Below are 17697 nucleotides of genomic sequence, written 5' to 3'. Positions count from 1 at the left end.
CTAATATATGTCTATTTTGGTCTCTTAGAGACATGAAATCGCGTAAAGACCCCCTTTCGATAGACAGGTGACGTACGTCCTCACGCCTAAATGCCACTGGGGGAAATTAATCAGGAAATATTTTTGAAAAGGACGATTGAAAAATGAATTTAAAAATGTTATTGTCACACGCGAACAAATGCAAGCTTCAATTTTCAAAATTAAAAAGCAGTTACGTCATGCAACGAACCATCATCTGTTGCGGCTCTGAACCAAACACATTAATATCATTGTTTGGGAATTGTATACACCAGCAGGGCCTCAGCGTTACCGCATGTTATAACCAGCTATGCTATAAGACAACTTGCTGCAAATGTAGTTATTTGTAATCCCCTTCTTCAGCTGGCTGTACGTTAACACGAACTTATAACAATATGTCAACAGAACACAACAACGATGATCAGTCGTTTGCTTATCCAACGTCGGAACATGCTAACATCCCTGCTGTTTAATGTGATGGGAGCGGAAAGGAGCAGTCGTTTTAAGGAGATTTCCAGCAGGGCTCCAGCAGGGCTCCCGCGGGGCTCCACTGGGGTTTCAGTGGGGATCCAGGCCAGCCGAATCGTGTTTCATTTGGGCTGCAAAGAAAGTTGGGATTAATGCCCACAATCTCTGTGATCATCCAAATCACCGTTTTTATTACGTATGATTCATGTCATCTACAGGTGTAATATGTCAGGTATGTTTCTGTTTCGACATGTTCAGACTATGTGTTTATCAGATTAGGGAACTAAGGGCCATTTCTGTAAACATTAACACGAGTACAGTTAAATGAGGGCATCAGTTTCCATAAATACATTCCTCGTTTCAGGGACCATTTTGACCAGTTGTATTCCTGCAGAAATTCTGCATATTTGGAATGGAGTTAGCTAAATCTATTCCATTATAATATTACACACCTGTGCAACAGGGCAGTTTAAAACCTGATTTGACTCAAATATGATGCACGGTTTTTTTCATTATATTTAAAACCCCCAGTTCCATATCATCCGGTTCATTTTGGTTTTACTCTATTTAATATTCTTATTTTCTGACAGAAATGCATATTTGCTCTATATGAAGGATTGTTTTGTTTCCAACAATGTTATTTGCTTCAAAGCAGAATATAAGCGAACGTCACAAAGCAGAAAACCTTTAATTCAGTATTTAGACAGACAGACATATATTTTATTTTCGTTTCACCGCTGTACATCAACCAAAAAATGCATAAAATAGGTGTTTATACATCATCATCCTAATAACAATAACAATAATAATGATGATGATGATGATGATGATGATGATGATGATGATGATGATGATGATGATAACAGCATCACTCCTGTAATCGATTTTGGCTACTGGCACCCCGACCACCGTTTTTCAACATTCTGGATCTGACTCTGTACAGCGCCTACCGATACAAAAAAGAAACATTCTCTCAAACCGAACGTGACGCCTTCACAGTGCAGCTCTCATCTGATTTGAAACCTCTGATTGACCAATCAAATCATATCTCACTTTTCGATCAGTGGCATCACATTTGATACCTCACACACGAGCATTTGTTTCTCCGTAGACGCGAAGCAAACTATTAGTTCCCACACAAAAAAACAACCATGTTTATTTATGTACCCACTAACCCCACATCCCGATAATAAATGGACGAATAAAAGATGTTCATTTCTGAGTACACACCACTTAATATTGCGGCTATAGTGTCGAGGCCCTGAGAGCGCCAGAAGTGACCACTCGACATGGTGTACACTGTAGCCCCTTATTGTGAAGACTCTCTTACCCCAAGCCCCCTCTTTAACGCCCAGCCATGCGTGGGGGTCGACTAAGCCCCTCTTAACGCTGAACAAGACATGCACAGTTGGTAGGAAGGCAACCGAGAGTGAAGTCTTCGGTGTGATTGTCATGCATTGTCTGTTGCGGTATGGTCGTAGTTACCTGCCTTGTGAGACATGCGCGGAAGCAACACCGGATGACACACTGAGGCCTCGTGTGGGGATGACAACAGGCTTATAAGGCTGGGGTAATGATAGACATACGGGAAGGGGCGTGGCTTACAGACGCCCCGGGCTAGAGATGACAACTTTACCAACTTTCAGATGTTGTCATCATTATCACCATCCGACTGGACGGATGGCGACCACAAAACGCAAGCTAGGACCAAACCCGAAGAACATATTAACATGATCTGCCCACATCGAACATACAGATCGGCTTTATTTACAAATGTGTGTAGGCTACCGTCCCACATCACATACATAGTGTTATATTATATCCTAAACGTGTGGGTGTTTTTAAATATAAAAGGTTAACGCTAGAGAAAAACCAGTTTCGATTATCCACCGAAACAGAATCCTTTGGGCTTAAAGGACAAAACATCGATGGAAAACAACGATGACAAAAATATATTTGATGTTTCATAATGCAGTCACGTTACAAACTTTATCAGGCCCGTAGGAACGTTTCGCTGTGGGTGAGACGAAACACCATTTTTGTAGCTCAGTGCGTGGTTGGTGTGTGTTAGGCAAAAGTGGTTACAGTTCTTGCCACCTTGCGTCCATTTCACATTTCACGAGACACTAGTCACGAGACAAGACGGAAAAACATGTATCTAAGATATGTATAAACAATTTTATTGATTCTAAATTTGGTATCGCAGCATATTCTCTGTATGTATATATGGTAGTGGTCAGCTGGTAGTGGGGATGAGTAAAATACTCCTTGTGAAAAGTTGATGATAAAAAAAAATCGGTGGGAGAAAGTGTGTGCAGCTCACCCCTCACCCCTCACCCCTCACCCACACCACACCCCACCCCCACCGCACCATCACACCACCACCACCATCACACCACCACCACCACATCACACCACACCATCACACATTATCACACCACCATCACACCACCACACCACACCACCACACCGCCACCACCACCACACCATCATCACACCTCACCACACCACACCACACCACACCACACCACATCCTCATGATTACCATTGTTATGATATTATCTTATTTATTTTCGTCCGTACTTTCCCGACCTTTATGCGATATTTGAACCAATTTACAAACAGATGCGAAACTGATGGACGAAGAAATATTGATACATATAATAACATAAGTAATGATTAACGCGATAGCGAGGACCTGTTAACCTCAGTATGTTGTGGTCTCTGTTAACCTCAGTATCTTGTGGTCTCTGTTAACCTCGGTATTTTGTGGTCTCTGTTAACCTCAGTATGTCATGGTCTCTGTTAACCTCCGTATCTTGTGGTCTCTGTTAACCTCCGTATCTTGTGGTCTCTGTTAACCTCGGTATCTTGTGGTCTCTGTTAACGTCAGTATGTCGTGGTATCTGTTAACCCAAGTATCTTGTGGTCTCTGTTAACCTCAGTATGTCATGGTCTCTGTTAACTTCAGTATATCATGGTTTCTGTTAACCTCGGTATCTTGTGGTCTCTGTTAACCTCAGTATCTTGTGGTCTCTGTTAACCTCAGTATGTCGTGGTCTCTGTTAACTTCAGTATGTCATGGTCTCTGTTAACCTCCGTTTGTTGTGGTCTCTGTTAACCTCAGTATCTTGTGGTCTCTGTTAACCTCGGAATCTTGTGGTCTCTGTTAACCTCGGTATTTTGTGGTCTCTGTTAACCTCAGTATGTCATGGTCTCTGTTAACCTCCGTATCTTGTGGTCTCTGTTAACCTCGGTATCTTGTGGTCTATGTTAACGTCAGTATATCGTGGTATCTGTTAACCCCAGTATCTTGTGGTCTCTGTTAACCTCAGTATGTCATGGTCTCTGTTAACCTCGGTATCTTGTGGTCACTGTTAACCTCGGTATCTTCTGGTCTCTGTTAACCTCAGTATCTTGTGGTCTCTGTTAACCTCCGTATCTTGTGGTCTCTGTTAACCTCAGTATCTTGTGGTCTCTGTTAACCTCGGTATTTTGTGGTCTCTGTTAGCCTCAGTATGTCGTGGTCTCTGTTAACTTCAGTATGTCATGGTCTCTGTTAACCTCCGTTTGTTGTGGTCTCTGTTAACCTCAGTATCTTGTGGTCTCTGTTAACCTCCGTATCTTGTGGTCTCTGTTAACCTCGGTATCTTGTGGTCTCTGTTAACCTCGCTATTTTGTGGTCTCTGTTAACCTCAGTATGTCATGGTCTCTGTTAACCTCCGTATCTTGTGGTCTCTGTTAACCTCGGTATCTTGTGGTCTCTGTTAACGTCAGTATGTCGTGGTATCTGTTAACCTCAGTATGTCGTGGTATCTGTTAACCTCAGTATGTCGTTGTCTCTGTTAACCTTAGTGTGTGATGGTCTCTGTTAACCTCAGTATGTTATCGTCTCTGTCAATATCAGTACATTGTGGTCTCTGTTAACCTCAGCATTTTATTGTCTGTGTTAACCTCAGTACATCGTGGTCTCTGTTAACCTCAGTATGTCGTGGTATCTGTTAACCTCAGTATGTCGTAGTCTCTTTTAACCTCAGTATGTTGTGGTCTCTGTTAACCTCAGTATGTCGTAGTCTCTGTTAACCTCAGTACGCCGTGGTGTTTGTTAACCTCAGTATGTCGTTGTCTCTATTAACCTTAGTATGTCATGGTCTCTGTTAACCTCAGTATGTTGTGGTCTCTGTTAACCTCGGTATTTTGTGGTCTCTATTCACCTCGGCATCTTGTGGTCTCTGTTAACCTCAGTACGTCGTGGTCTCTGTTAGCCTTAGTATGTCGTGGTCTCTGTTAACCTCAGTATGTCTTGGTATTTGTTAACCTCAGAATGTCGTGGTCTCTGTCAACATCAGTTCGTTGTGGTCTCTGGTAACATAAGACTGTTGTGTTTTTTATTAACCTCAGTATGTCGATATATATTAACCTCAGTATCTTGTGTTCTCCTCAGAATGCTGTCCTCTCTGGTAACCTCAGAATGTTGCACTCTCTGATAACCTCAGAATGTTGCGCTCTCTGATAACCTCAGAATGTTGTGCTCTCTGGTAACCTCAGTATGTCATGATCTCTGTTAACATCAGTTCGTTGTGGTCTCTGGTAACATAAGACTGTTGTGTTCTTTATTAACCTCAGTATGTCGATATTTATTAACCTCAGAATCTTGTGTTCTTCTCAGAATGCTGTCCTCTCTGGTAACCTCAGAATGTTGCACTCTCTGATAACCTCAGAATGTTGTGCTCTCTGGTAACCTCAGAATGTTGTGCTCTCTGGTAACCTCGGTATCTTGTGGTCTCTGTTAACCTCGGTATCTTGTGGTCTCTGTTAACGTCAGTATGTCGTGGTATCTGTTAACCTCAGTATGTCGTGGTATCTGTCAACCTCAGTATGTCGTTGTCTCTGTTAACCTTAGTATGTCATGGTCTCTGTTAACCTCAGTATGTTATCGTCTCTGTCAATATCAGTACATTGTGGTCTCTGTTAACCTCATTATGTTATTGTCTGTGTTAACCCCAGTAACCTCTGGTAACATAAGACTGTTGTGTTCTTTATTAACCTCAGTATGTCGATATTTATTAACCTCAGAATCAGTGTTCTTCTCAGAATGCTGTCCTATCTGGTAACCTCAGAATGTTGAAATCTCTGATAACCTCAGAATGTTGCACTCTCTGATAACCTCAGAATGTTGTGCTCAATGGTAACCTCAGAATGTTGTGCTCTCTGGTAACCTCAGAATGTTGTCCTCTCTGGTAACCTCAGAATGTTGTCCTCTCTGGTAACCTCAGAATGTTGTCCTCTCTGGTAACCTCAGATTGTTGTCCTCTCTGGTAACCTCAGAATGTTGTGCTCTCTGGTAACCTCAGAATGTTGTCCTCTCTGGTAACCTCAGTATGTCATGATCTCTGTCAACATCAGTATGTCGTGGTATCTGTTAACCTAAGACTGTTGTGTTCTTTATTAACCTCAGTATGTTGATCTATATTAACCTCAGTATCTTGTGTTCTCCTCAGAATGTTGTGCTCTCTGGTAACCTCAGAATGTTGCACTCTCTGATAACCTCAGAATGTTGTGCTCTCTGGTAACCCCAGAATGTTGTCCTCTCTGGTAACCTCAGAATGTTGTGCTCTCTGGTAAACTCAGACTGTTGCACTCTCTGATAACCTGAGAATGTTGCACTCTCTGATAACCTCAGAATGTTGTGCTCTCTGGTAACCTCAGAATGTTGTGCTCTCTGGTAACCTCAGACTGTTGCACTCTCTGATAACCTCAGAATGTTGTCCTCTCTGGTAACCCCAGAATGTTGTGATCTCTGGTAACCTCAGAATGTAGTGCTCTCTGATAACCTCAGAATGTTGTCCTCTCTGGTTACCTCAGAATGTAGTGATCTCTTATAACCTAAGAATGTTGTGCTCTCTGTTAACCTCAGAATGTTGTCCTCTCTGGTAACCTCAGAATGTTATGCTCTCTGGTAACCTCAGAATGTAGAGATCTCTTATAACCTCAGAATGTTGTCCTCTCTGGTAACCTCAGAATGTAGTGCTCTCTGGTAACCTCAGAATGTAGTGCTCTCTGATAACCTCAGAATGTTGTGCTCTCTGGTAACCTCAGAATGTAGTGCTCTCTGGTAACCTCAGAATGTTGTCCTCTCTGATAACCTCAGAATGTTGTGCTCTCTGGTAACCTCAGAATGTAGTGCTCTCTGATAACCTTAGAATGTTGCACTCTCTGATAACCTCAGAATGCTGTCCTCTCTGGGAACCTCAGAATGTTGTGCTCTCTGGTAACCTCAGACTGTTGCACTCTCTGGTAACCCCAGAATGTTGCTCTCTCTGGTAACCCCAGAATGTTGTCCTCTCTGGTAACCTCAGAATGTTGTCCTCTCTGGTAACCTCAGACTGTTGTCCTCTCTGATAACCTCAGAATGTTGTCCTCTCTGGTAGCCTCAGAATGTAGTGATCTCTTATAACCTCAGAATGTTGTGCTCTCTGGTAACCTCAGAATGTTATGCTCTCTGGTACCCTCAGAATGTAGTGCTCTCTGGTAACCTCAGAATGTTGCACTCTCTGATAACCTCAGAATGTTGTGCTCTCTGGTTACCCCAGAATGTTGTCCTCTCTGGTAACCTCAGAATGTTGTGCTCTCTGGTAAACTCAGACTGTTGCACTCTCTGATAACCTTAGAATGTTGCACTCTCTGATAACCTCAGAATGTTGTGCTCTCTGGTAACCTCAGAATGTTGTGCTCTCTGGTAACCTCAGACTGTTGCACTCTCTGATAACCTCAGAATGTTGTCCTCTCTGGTAACCCCAGAATGTTGTGATCTCTGATAACCTCAGAATGTTGTGCTCTCTGGTAACCTCGAAATGTAGTGCTCTCTGGTAACCTCAGAATGTTGTCCTCTCTGATAACCTTAGAATGTTGCACTCTCTGATAACCTCAGAATGTTGTCCTCTCTGGGAACCTCAGAATGTTGTGCTCTCTGGTAACCTCAGACTGTTGCACTCTCTGATAACCTCAGAATGTTGTCCTCTCTGGTAACCCCAGAATGTTGCTCTCTCTGGTAACCCCAGAATGTTGTCCTCTCTGGTAACCTCAGAATGTTGTCCTCTCTGGTAACCTCAGACTGTTGTCCTCTCTGATAACCTCAGAATGCTGTCCTCTCTGGTAGCCTCAGAATGTAGTGATCTCTTATAACCTCAGAATGTTGTGCTCTCTGGTAACCTCAGAATGTTATGCTCTCTGGTACCCTCAGAATGTAGTGCTCTCTGGTAACCTCAGAATGTAGTGCTCTCTGATAACCTCATAATGTTGTGTTCTCTGTCAACCTAAGTATGCTGTGTTCTCTGTTAATCTCAATCTGCTGTCTGTAGCCACGAGAGTAAGAGCACCAAGATCCATTTAACTCTTTGTTAATTCAAACTACCAAACTTCTAAAAGTTCTAATAAGGCCTCCAACGTTTCCAATCCTAAAGATAAATTGTGGTTATAAATATAAACACAGCCACGTGGCACGAATTATCAAATTCTAAAATGTTCAGCAATGTCCATTATGCTAGTAGCCATTGTTTCAACAACGAAGAATCATAATATAACATGTACAAGTATCTGAACACACTTTACAAGGTAAAGACTTTAATCATGCAGGTTGTCCTTCTGTGCAGCCTTTGTGTATTGAACAAGTGCACTATTTCAGGAAAGAATGTTTTTATTCCTCCAACATTCTACCAATGACAGAAGTCAAGAGTGTATTTAATTGTATGTCAACGGGTCACATATTTCAGAAATCACAAAAAGCCGCAGCCATCATGTCCTCGTTCCCGTTGTGACGATGAACTGTCAAATGGAGCGCGCCGCTTGTACAGAGTCAATACACGTGTTTATTCTTACACTGATCTAACGTATTGAGAACACATTGACAATATTTGGATTGCAGCACTGAATTGAAGAATAAAACTTGAATGTTCCTCGGAACACAAATATTTTCGTGATGGAACATGTAAAGTCGTGCTCAATAGCCGCAGTCTGCCCCGATCTGTCTCCTATGGGTGAAAACATCGGGTGACATCACCTCAAGTTTTAACCACGCTTTGTCCCCGGTGTGTTGACTGTGATACGATCTATTGTGCTAACATGAACAACATCATATCATGTCTCAGTCCGAGACGGCCCTCCCCCCTCCCACGCTCAGCCGGTGCCCCTCCCTCTCAAACAGCCCCTTGATCCACGCGACCCCGACCCAGGGATTTGGTTGTATACATGATGTAGGATGTCTGCTTGACAGACAGACACTCGGTTGTACTTGATTATATCCATATGTATTTATGTTTAAATTATACTGTCTACCATAGCCCTATTAGGGCGGCCATTGTGCATGATATGATTTTTAATTAAAGATGGTTTTTATGTGTTTGTGCAAATGGGTGAGCCAGTCTCACAAATAAACAATTTCTCTAAATGCTGCCTAAATAAATCAAATTAAAATATCTGTCATATATTTAGTTATATCAAACAAATATTTCTTGAAAACGCTTTAGAAAAAGGATTTTTAATACATCTTTTATATATTTGAATACATAATTCCCACACATTTCTATGAACACATTTTAAACCCCGTGCTCTCATTGTTTCCATAAAAGAGTGTGTAAGGGAATTTTTTAAAAAGAGGTGGATGCGTTGACACTGACTTGAAGCATGTATTTAACTGACATACACATATCACGTAAAAGAATCATGGAACCCTTAGAAGAACGAACCGACGTTCATACTCCGACGTCCAGCATTGTTATATTCTTTTACCTGTGTTTTGAAGTGTATAAATTGTTGTACAGAAAATGAGACTTTAATAAAATATCTGGCTGGCTGGCTGGCTGGCTGGCCTCCAATACCCCACGTTTTTCGTAAGGATTGACTGAATCGAGGAGCTAGTGTTTACTATGTGCCATCGAGTACCTGTGTCCCACTGACCGCCTCCGTGAAGCAGAAAGTCGATCGTTAGATCCCCTGGTCGCGTCATACCACAAAGTGTCAAATGTGGTACTTGTTGTTACCCTGTCTGACGCTCAACTTTAAGGGGTTAAAGCAAGGACTGGTCGGATCGGGGTCAGTATAGTGTCTCTGAGTGGGGTATCCATGTTTAACTGCGGCAGGGTATCTAAGTAGGATAGCACAATAAAACCTACTTAAGACGGGACTAGTATACGCAACCACATACGCATTCTCTCTCTCTCTCTCTCTCTCTCTTTCTCTGTCTCTCTCTCTCTCTCTCTCTCTCTCTCTCACACACACACACACACACACACACATGTCGCCTATATAAATGCAATAATCATGAAAAAAATCACATCACCTGTGTACCAATGGCACGGATCGCTGCTCATGCTGTCAACCACTGGTTTAGCCAGACTCGACAATGTACGTCGTGACACAGCTGCAATATTTCAGACTGCGGCGTAAAACAACACCCACTAACTACTAATGCTTCTATTGAAGATATAAAGTTGGAACATGTTCCCGTCCATTGGTGGACAGTGGAATAAAAAAAAGCTCGTGAAACGTAAATACCTAACGGGGAACACAGATCCTTCTAAGAACAGTGAGTATGTAAACCTACTTGAAGTGAAATCCCTATCATTTAGCAGAAAGAGCATTTAATCCAGTTCAAGTATATAATAATAATCTGCTTCTTGAGCGAAAACATAGCGTTTGTCATAGCAGACGGATCAGGTTCCGATATTTCGTGCTTTCCGAGTGAAAATATCTGAGCAAGGAGGTGAACAAGGATATCGTCTTTCACCAACCTTTTTAGTTCTAATTTCCTAGGCGTGCGGTCCTTCTCCAATAAGCCATAATGTTTACGGATGATATCAGTGCGTGTTATATTTCCCATTTCACACTTGTGGAACCTATATGCAGACGTTCAGGCCAGGAAACAGAATTTTTATCAGCTTTTTCGTAAGTTTATCATATTATACCGCCGACACGAATCACTTTCTTTACAAAGAACTGAAACGGCGTTAAACCGTGGTCAAAGGAAAATTATCGGTCTTTGTATATTGATAACGGATATCACATTGGACTTGATGTTAAAAATGGTCTGGTAATAGCATGTGGTCTATTTTCCCGACCTTATGGCTGTTATACTAGTAAATAAGGTGACTGAACTGAATAAAGTAACGTGGATATAAACCAGCTGTGCCTCAGTAAGAGTAATGTGTATATCATTTCAACTAATCCCTCTCTCGATGGGATTCCAACTGAGATAGATTACTCGATATGGAAGGGCGCGATCGTGCGAGACGTGGATCCGATGACAGTCCACTGCAGATGACATTCCCGTAAACAGATCTTGACAAATTGCTGTTTATCTTAGATCGGATTATGTTTATACTATTTTGTTTTACTTTTGCTCCACCTGACTGTCCGAACGCGTTGGCTTAAGGGGTGAAACACGACGCCCTCGTCAGGACTGCCGCGGTGGAATGCCAGTAATGAAGTAGCGTTGGTATGTTGGTATCGATGGTGTTGTGATAGTCGATACCGCGACAGCAGCGTTTCAGGAGGAATCATTACCATGTGTCGTATGTGTTTTCTCCGTGTGTGTGACCTTATCTTACACTCAGTGAGTGAGTGAGTATGGTTTCACGCCGCTTTTAGCAATATTCCAGCAATGTCACGGCGGGGGACACCAGAAATGGGCTTCATGCATTGTACCCATGTCAGGAATCGAACCCGGGTCTTAGGCGTGACGAGCGAACGCATTAACCACTAGGCTACCCGACGGCCCCCCTTATCTTACAAGGGCGGTTGGGTCGTCGAGTGGTTAAAGGGTTTGTAGTCACGCCGAAGATCAGAGTTCGATTCCCCACATGGGGATAATGTGGACAGGTCACAATATTGCTGAAACCGACTTGAACCATGTTCGTTTACTCAGGTCGCAGACTGGATTTGTTCTGTATGTTTGTTTAACGCCGCACTCGGCAATATTCCATCTATACGACGGCGCCCTGTAAATAATCGACTCTGTACCAGACAATCCAGTGATTGATACAGTGAGGTACGATACACGCCGTTTGGGTACGATGCCACACAATCAACCAAGTCACTGAGACGAGCCACCCGATCCATTTAGTAGCTTCTTAGCCTCTTATAACCAACATAGGTGACGTGGGACCCAGAATTTGAACTCAGAATCCCCACTGAGAAAAAAGACTGGCAATGAATGTGATTAATAGGGTGATATGAAGAGGCTATTCGATCCACTTAATTTATTGTTGGATCGTGTTGAAAAGATGCATACATTTGATGAAATTGTTTTCTATCCACCTGGTATTAGGGTAATTTATCAATCTGTTATTAAGGTAATCCACACCTGGAAACGAATTAAGAACCGCTAACAAGATATTTTCATATAAAATAGATTTATTTTTTTTAAATCTTATCTTAATTTTCTGACGAAACACATTTTTGTTCCAAAAGCGACATACTCACATTAAAACACAGATGGAACAGAAATCGATAATGTAATAATGAACTAAGAAACTCTTCCATGGCAATATTTAATTATTTGACCACCCTTTCAATTGATTCCCCTGCTTCTTGGCATCATGTGACCGTCTGGAGAAGGTCGGTGCGGCGCGGTGCGTTGAAATGGGGCTAAACGTCGCGTCCAAGAATATTGCACTTATATATGCCACACGAGATACCATGCCGCAGTTTAACGTGAATACCCAACTCAGACACAGTATACCGACTCCGAACCGAGCAGTCCTTGTTTTCAATGCCGTGCGCCAGGCAGGGGAATAACAAGTACCATCTTTTAACGTCTTTTGGTATGACGCGGTCGGGGATCGAACCCCCAACCTTCGGCTATCCGGGGACGCTCTACCACTAGACCACGGAGGCAGTCTGTCTGGAGAAGGGGAGGTCAAATAGGGTTTACTGCAATCATATAGCAACGTGCATACACGAGTGTGTGGCTGCTTGCACGACTAATGCCGCTTTCATAGTGATAGCACGTTGAGATTCGAACCACGGACATTCTGATCCGAGGTCGGACGCCTTGTCCACATGAACAAAGAGGTTAATCCTGTTAGCTGACTGGGAAGGCAAGGATGTCATCTTTGGGAGGACTCAACGCCCTGCTATAGTAACTGCATGTTTGACAACTGATGAAGCATTAGCTACAAGTACTTTTCATGCAAGGCAACTACATGGATGGGGTAGACTGGGTCTCTACCTTGGCTGGTCGCATGTCATGGTACACCTTATAGTCACTGATTACGTACAGGCTGCCACCAAATAGCTAAGACATTGCGGAGCTGGGTGTTTAACAAAAAACAAAAACGATCCAGACTCATAACTTATGATAAGCCATGATCGCTCGCTGGGTCCTGACAGTGCTTTTAACTGGCATGAGAAACTGGTATCGGCCCCAAAATATCCACCAGCCACCTAGACCTTCAACAAATGTGTAGTGGACTTAAGCTGTGTAACTGTCAACATACTTCCTGTTTTTGGTAGCCAGTAATGGCTAGATAAACAAGGCACACCACTTGTTAGGGGCCCGACCATAAAGCAGTGGTACCTTAATCGGAATTGCAGCAATATTCTTTGTGTGATAGGACACAGACCAGTAATGGACAATCATTAAGCAGTACAGAATGAACGAAAGTATGCTGTGTGGTGAAAGTGGGAATTCTGTTTCAGAATCTGTGTCCATCTTATGGTTATTTCTTATGTTGAAACAGGATTGCACCTTCCTGGGTGCAGTCTTTACATTTTTTGTGTCTGGGATTCTGAAATATTTTCTTTTAAGTGTTGCTTGAATGGCTGATGTCTTAGGTGACTGAGTAATTATTGCGTAACCCTGCATCAGCAATCTTGCTGCTGTTCATGGCAACCAATGTGTAAGGACTGCATTCCTGTATGTATTGATTGAGTATGGTTTTACACTGCTTTTAGCAATATTCCAGCAATATCACTGTGGGGAACACTAGAAATGGGCTTCACACATTGTACCCATGTGGGGAATCAAACCGGGTTCGACATGACGAGCTCAGTGGGCTACCCCAGCGCCACGAGTATTGAGTGGAGTGGAGTGAGTGAGTGACCTCAGCAACATTCCAGCAACTTCACAGCTGAGAACACCCAGAACCTGCTTCACAAAACACACCCAGGATCAACCCTGCTTCTTTGGTCAGAATGAAAGTTCTAACCCCCGAGATCCTCAAATAATCAAAAACAACATAAAAGGAAATCATAGTTAAGAGTTGTGTTTATTAGCAGAACATGCCATATCATCAATATAATAATAATAATAGCATATATTAAAGAAACTGACGTGACATAAGACCAGATAAAACAAACTGACACAGTTGCTACAATATGTATACACTGCTATCATATTGTGAGGCATGTACACTCACTAAAGGGTCACAGCAACAACTCTCTCTACTGTCAGTTCCATTCGTACCATGCACACAAGTTCACCTCTGCCAGTAAGCAGCCGTCAGTCTAAAACCCAGAAACATGTCCTCCACGTGGTCCTGAGTGTACACTCCGATAACGTGTCAGGCAAAGAGATGGAGCCAGTGGATAGATTCCAGTCGGTAGAGATAATCAACTGGTAACAGGCGAACCGCCTCCTGCTGAGAACTAGTCAATGACTACAGAAAGCTCCGACACATGCACAATAAATAGACAGATGAGAAGATGCTGGCTCCAGGAGAAATGGCATGAAGTGGCGGGTGTCATCAGGAATGAGGTTCTGGAGTCATCTTCTGCGTACTGGCAGATACACAATCACAGTTAAGCATGCACCACACAGTTTTCTGTGACACTGAACACGCAATGATTTCTCCCCCAGTCTGCACATAGGAACAATGATTACTCCCTCCCTCCCCAAAGTCATGCTGTGGCCACGCCACTCTGAATAAAATGTACAAATTTCAGTATACACATTAGTTCTGTACATATAATACACTGAGCTCAAGACAGAGGTCGACGACTACGATACACAGGCCTGTCTCAGTTTCCTTCAAAAGACAAGCTACATATCCTTTCAAATGTACCAAATGCTCCATATACACAATATATATAGATTTTATTTTGAATAATATCGTGAGATAATCTGAGATCTTCTCAGAGACAAGTTGGTTGTTGTGTCTTCACCCTGTGCCCGACACGGAGACCATTGTAAGACATTTCCAAAGGGCTAATATTCCCAGAAGCATAGATGTGTCTAAAATCAGATAGTGCTGTTATAAGTTTTCTACAGTAAATATCACCTTAAAATGAGTGGAATAAATAACTGGATATAAAAATCACTAAGTACACGACATCATGAGCTGTAAATTAAATGAATTTGATCTATGTGAAAAGGTGAACATGATGTTGATAATCCTCACACAGAAAATTCGAAGTCGTGTGTACCAAATGTCAATCACTAGCTTAAAATCTCTTCAATATATTTAACCTCAAATGCATAGGATGGACACATGTTTATTGCTAATTTAATTTTAACAATATGCTCTCCAATCATATTGCTTGAACTAACCGGTTCTTAGGTTCTTTTGATCACACAGCTTGACTATTTCAAGACAGCGACCTACCTTATTAACTTATGAATATGAAGAAAATGGCAACTGTTTTAAGTTAATGATGGGTTGACTTACTGTACACTGAATCAAGAAATGTCAAAATTGTCTGCGAAAATGATCTGGCCTTTCTGGTAACACAAACACAGACACCCATTTTGATACTGAGAACATGAACATTTGACGGTGCCTACAAAAAATGAATAAAAATGACAGAGAAAGCTCTAGTTTCTGATATCACATTCATACACGTAAAAACACCACTGTTCATATCTGTACCACAGACAAGCATGAAAAGGTATATCCGTAAACATCTCATTGCATCAAATATTGGCTCATCCGTTATCCAGTGTCCATAATAAACCTAACGTATTTCCGTTCTTATTAGGGAACACTACAACCGTGTATGTATGGAAGCAAGCCTGCATGATGCTACACTGACACCGATACAGTGATAGCTATAGACCAAGCCCTAGCAGCAGGAACAGACATTAGCAGACAGTTCTCACTTGTAGGTGTGCATATGAGAGTCACAATGTCGGCTAGCACTTCGGTTCTACATGGAAAAGGCCACAAGTCTTCTTTTTTTTTCAAATTATATTTTTTTTCCTTTTGACTGGCTGCGGGATAGTCATGTGATTGGAATACAGCTGTCTGATTGGCCAGTGTGGAGCCAATTGCAGGCTAGGTGGGTGTGTATCACACGGCACAGCACTCGTTGCTACATGAGTTGATGATGGAAGTGTCACGTGTCAGACATGACCGGAGACTGGACACTGCGAGGGTCATCCTTCTGGGCCTGGGCTTTCTTGATGTACAGGTTCAGAAGCTTCATCTGCAACAGCAGGGATGAAAGAACATGTCAAGCTACTCAACAGGTGGAATCCCTTGACATATCACCTAAACGGAAATATTGCTGGGTCAATAATCAGTCCACTGAACACCATTAAAATCAGATCTTACTTCTCGCTACCGCTAAACAACAACCTTTCATCTGACCAATCAAAGCGTTGCTTACCAGATCATGAAAGTGACAGTCGGAATGTTTTCTAATCATGCACCCTCGAAAATGTTAACACAGGATATTCCGAACAACAGTTATGGCCCGTAGACTGATTCCGTAAAAAATATCGTCTATCTCTCGCTACCGTTATGTCATCCATTAAGCAAACATGGAGACAAGTGTTTCTTTATATCAGCAGGCCAGAGGGCATACAAATAAACTGTTCCTGACTTCCACAACTAAATGTTCAAACTGGCGATCTTACAAATATCAGATACTCCATGATCACTCAGTTAGCAGAAACCTGGCATCAATATAGCCTTCAGAACCTCAGTGTTTGCCTACACATATCTCTATGCCTGCCACCTTTACACAACTACAGTCCCCTTACCTTGCTCCCAGACAGCTCCTGCAGGTACGGCCTCAGCACCTCCCCAACCCCCAGGTGTATTGCAACTAGACAGAAAACACTGGCCTTCCGCACCATGCTCTCCTGAGCATCATAACCCTGAAACACAATCAACACTGTCACACTTGCCTGTTGCCCGTCAATGGTTCTTCAATTACCGCATAACTTAATCCGAAAACAATAACATGAGTAAATAGTTATGTACAAATAATTCACTTCATTATATTGGATGCCATTACCACAAAAGGAGAAATGATTAACTTAAGTACTGACAATGTCCTTCTGGAAGGTATAGTGGCATTTCTGAGTTAGTGAGTGAGCTGGTTTTTACACCACTCTCAACCATATATATAAAATGGTTTGAAGTCTCTATGTCAGAGGCAGGCACAAACTGAAACATTCATAACTTTAATAAAATTAAAAATAACCATTTGTTTTTAACAATGGTTCAAAATAAGGGCAAATCTGGGGTTCAAACCCATGACCAGCAAATCCTATGGCTAAGGACGCGAGGTACAGTACAACATGCAGTGCGAGGTGATGCGGACTCACCCTGAGTAGACCTGGGACTACGTCAGCCAGCATCCTCTCCAGAATCTCCTTGTCCAACCTCTCCACCACCTACAACAAAGTGGACAATTGTCTCACAAATAATATAACCACCTCAATAAAAAGAAATCCCCAAAATATTTGAATTTCTTTATTAAGCAAAGTTCATTAATTAAAAAGACATATGAAAACTTATGATGTGCACAGATTTCTTCACACCACTTCAATAATTTCATGTGTTAGTGCACTATCAACCATGTCTCGAGAGTGAACCACGACTAATGAGACTGGAGACCGATTCTCTGTGACAAGGATGGACCAGATATATGGCAGTGTCCAAAATCTAGGAGGGTCCTTGAGGGTGAGTTGAGTTTAACGCCACTTTTAACAGTATTCCAGTTATATCATGGCGTGTCAACTTAATGTTGGAGGAAAGCCCGATGTGATGCAGGTCTCAGACGTTTACCACTTGGGCGAAACCCACGAGCACGGGTATTCGATCCCACAATCATAGGAGGAAGGTCCTTGAAGTCTGTGACCTAAGAATGTAGGGATCCCTAACTCTTTAACATTATGGACATCATTGACTTTCATGCTTAATTTCAAACACTATAAGGGCATTGTCACTTTGAGGAGTCAATGGGCACCTGGAAGTCTGAAGCACC

At 42.3% G+C, this 17697-nt stretch overlaps 1 protein-coding gene across 30 annotated transcripts in view; it reads right to left on the bottom strand.

Annotated features, from left to right (window-relative positions):
• Positions 1-13732: 13732 nt before the first annotated feature.
• LOC124134678 (CLIP-associating protein 1-like) overlaps positions 13733-17697 on the bottom strand; it is a 154423-nt gene continuing 150458 nt past the window's right edge. For all 30 annotated transcript variants that reach the window (XM_046499641.2, XM_048382546.1, XM_048382548.1 and 27 more), the window contains 3 exons: positions 17036-17104; positions 16466-16582; positions 13733-15906 (listed from right to left, as the gene is read on the bottom strand). In XM_046499641.2, the coding sequence (XP_046355597.1) occupies positions 15817-15906; positions 16466-16582; positions 17036-17104 (276 nt within the window). In that variant the 3' untranslated portion in view covers positions 13733-15816. The remainder of the gene's footprint in view (positions 15907-16465; positions 16583-17035; positions 17105-17697) is intronic.

The sequence above is a fragment of the Haliotis rufescens genome, unplaced genomic scaffold (genome assembly GCF_023055435.1).
Source record: "Haliotis rufescens isolate VD_foot unplaced genomic scaffold, xgHalRufe1.0.p SCAF_4, whole genome shotgun sequence".
Classification (NCBI taxonomy): domain Eukaryota; kingdom Metazoa; phylum Mollusca; class Gastropoda; order Lepetellida; family Haliotidae; genus Haliotis; species Haliotis rufescens.
This window is presented reverse-complemented; position numbering and strand designations above follow the sequence as displayed.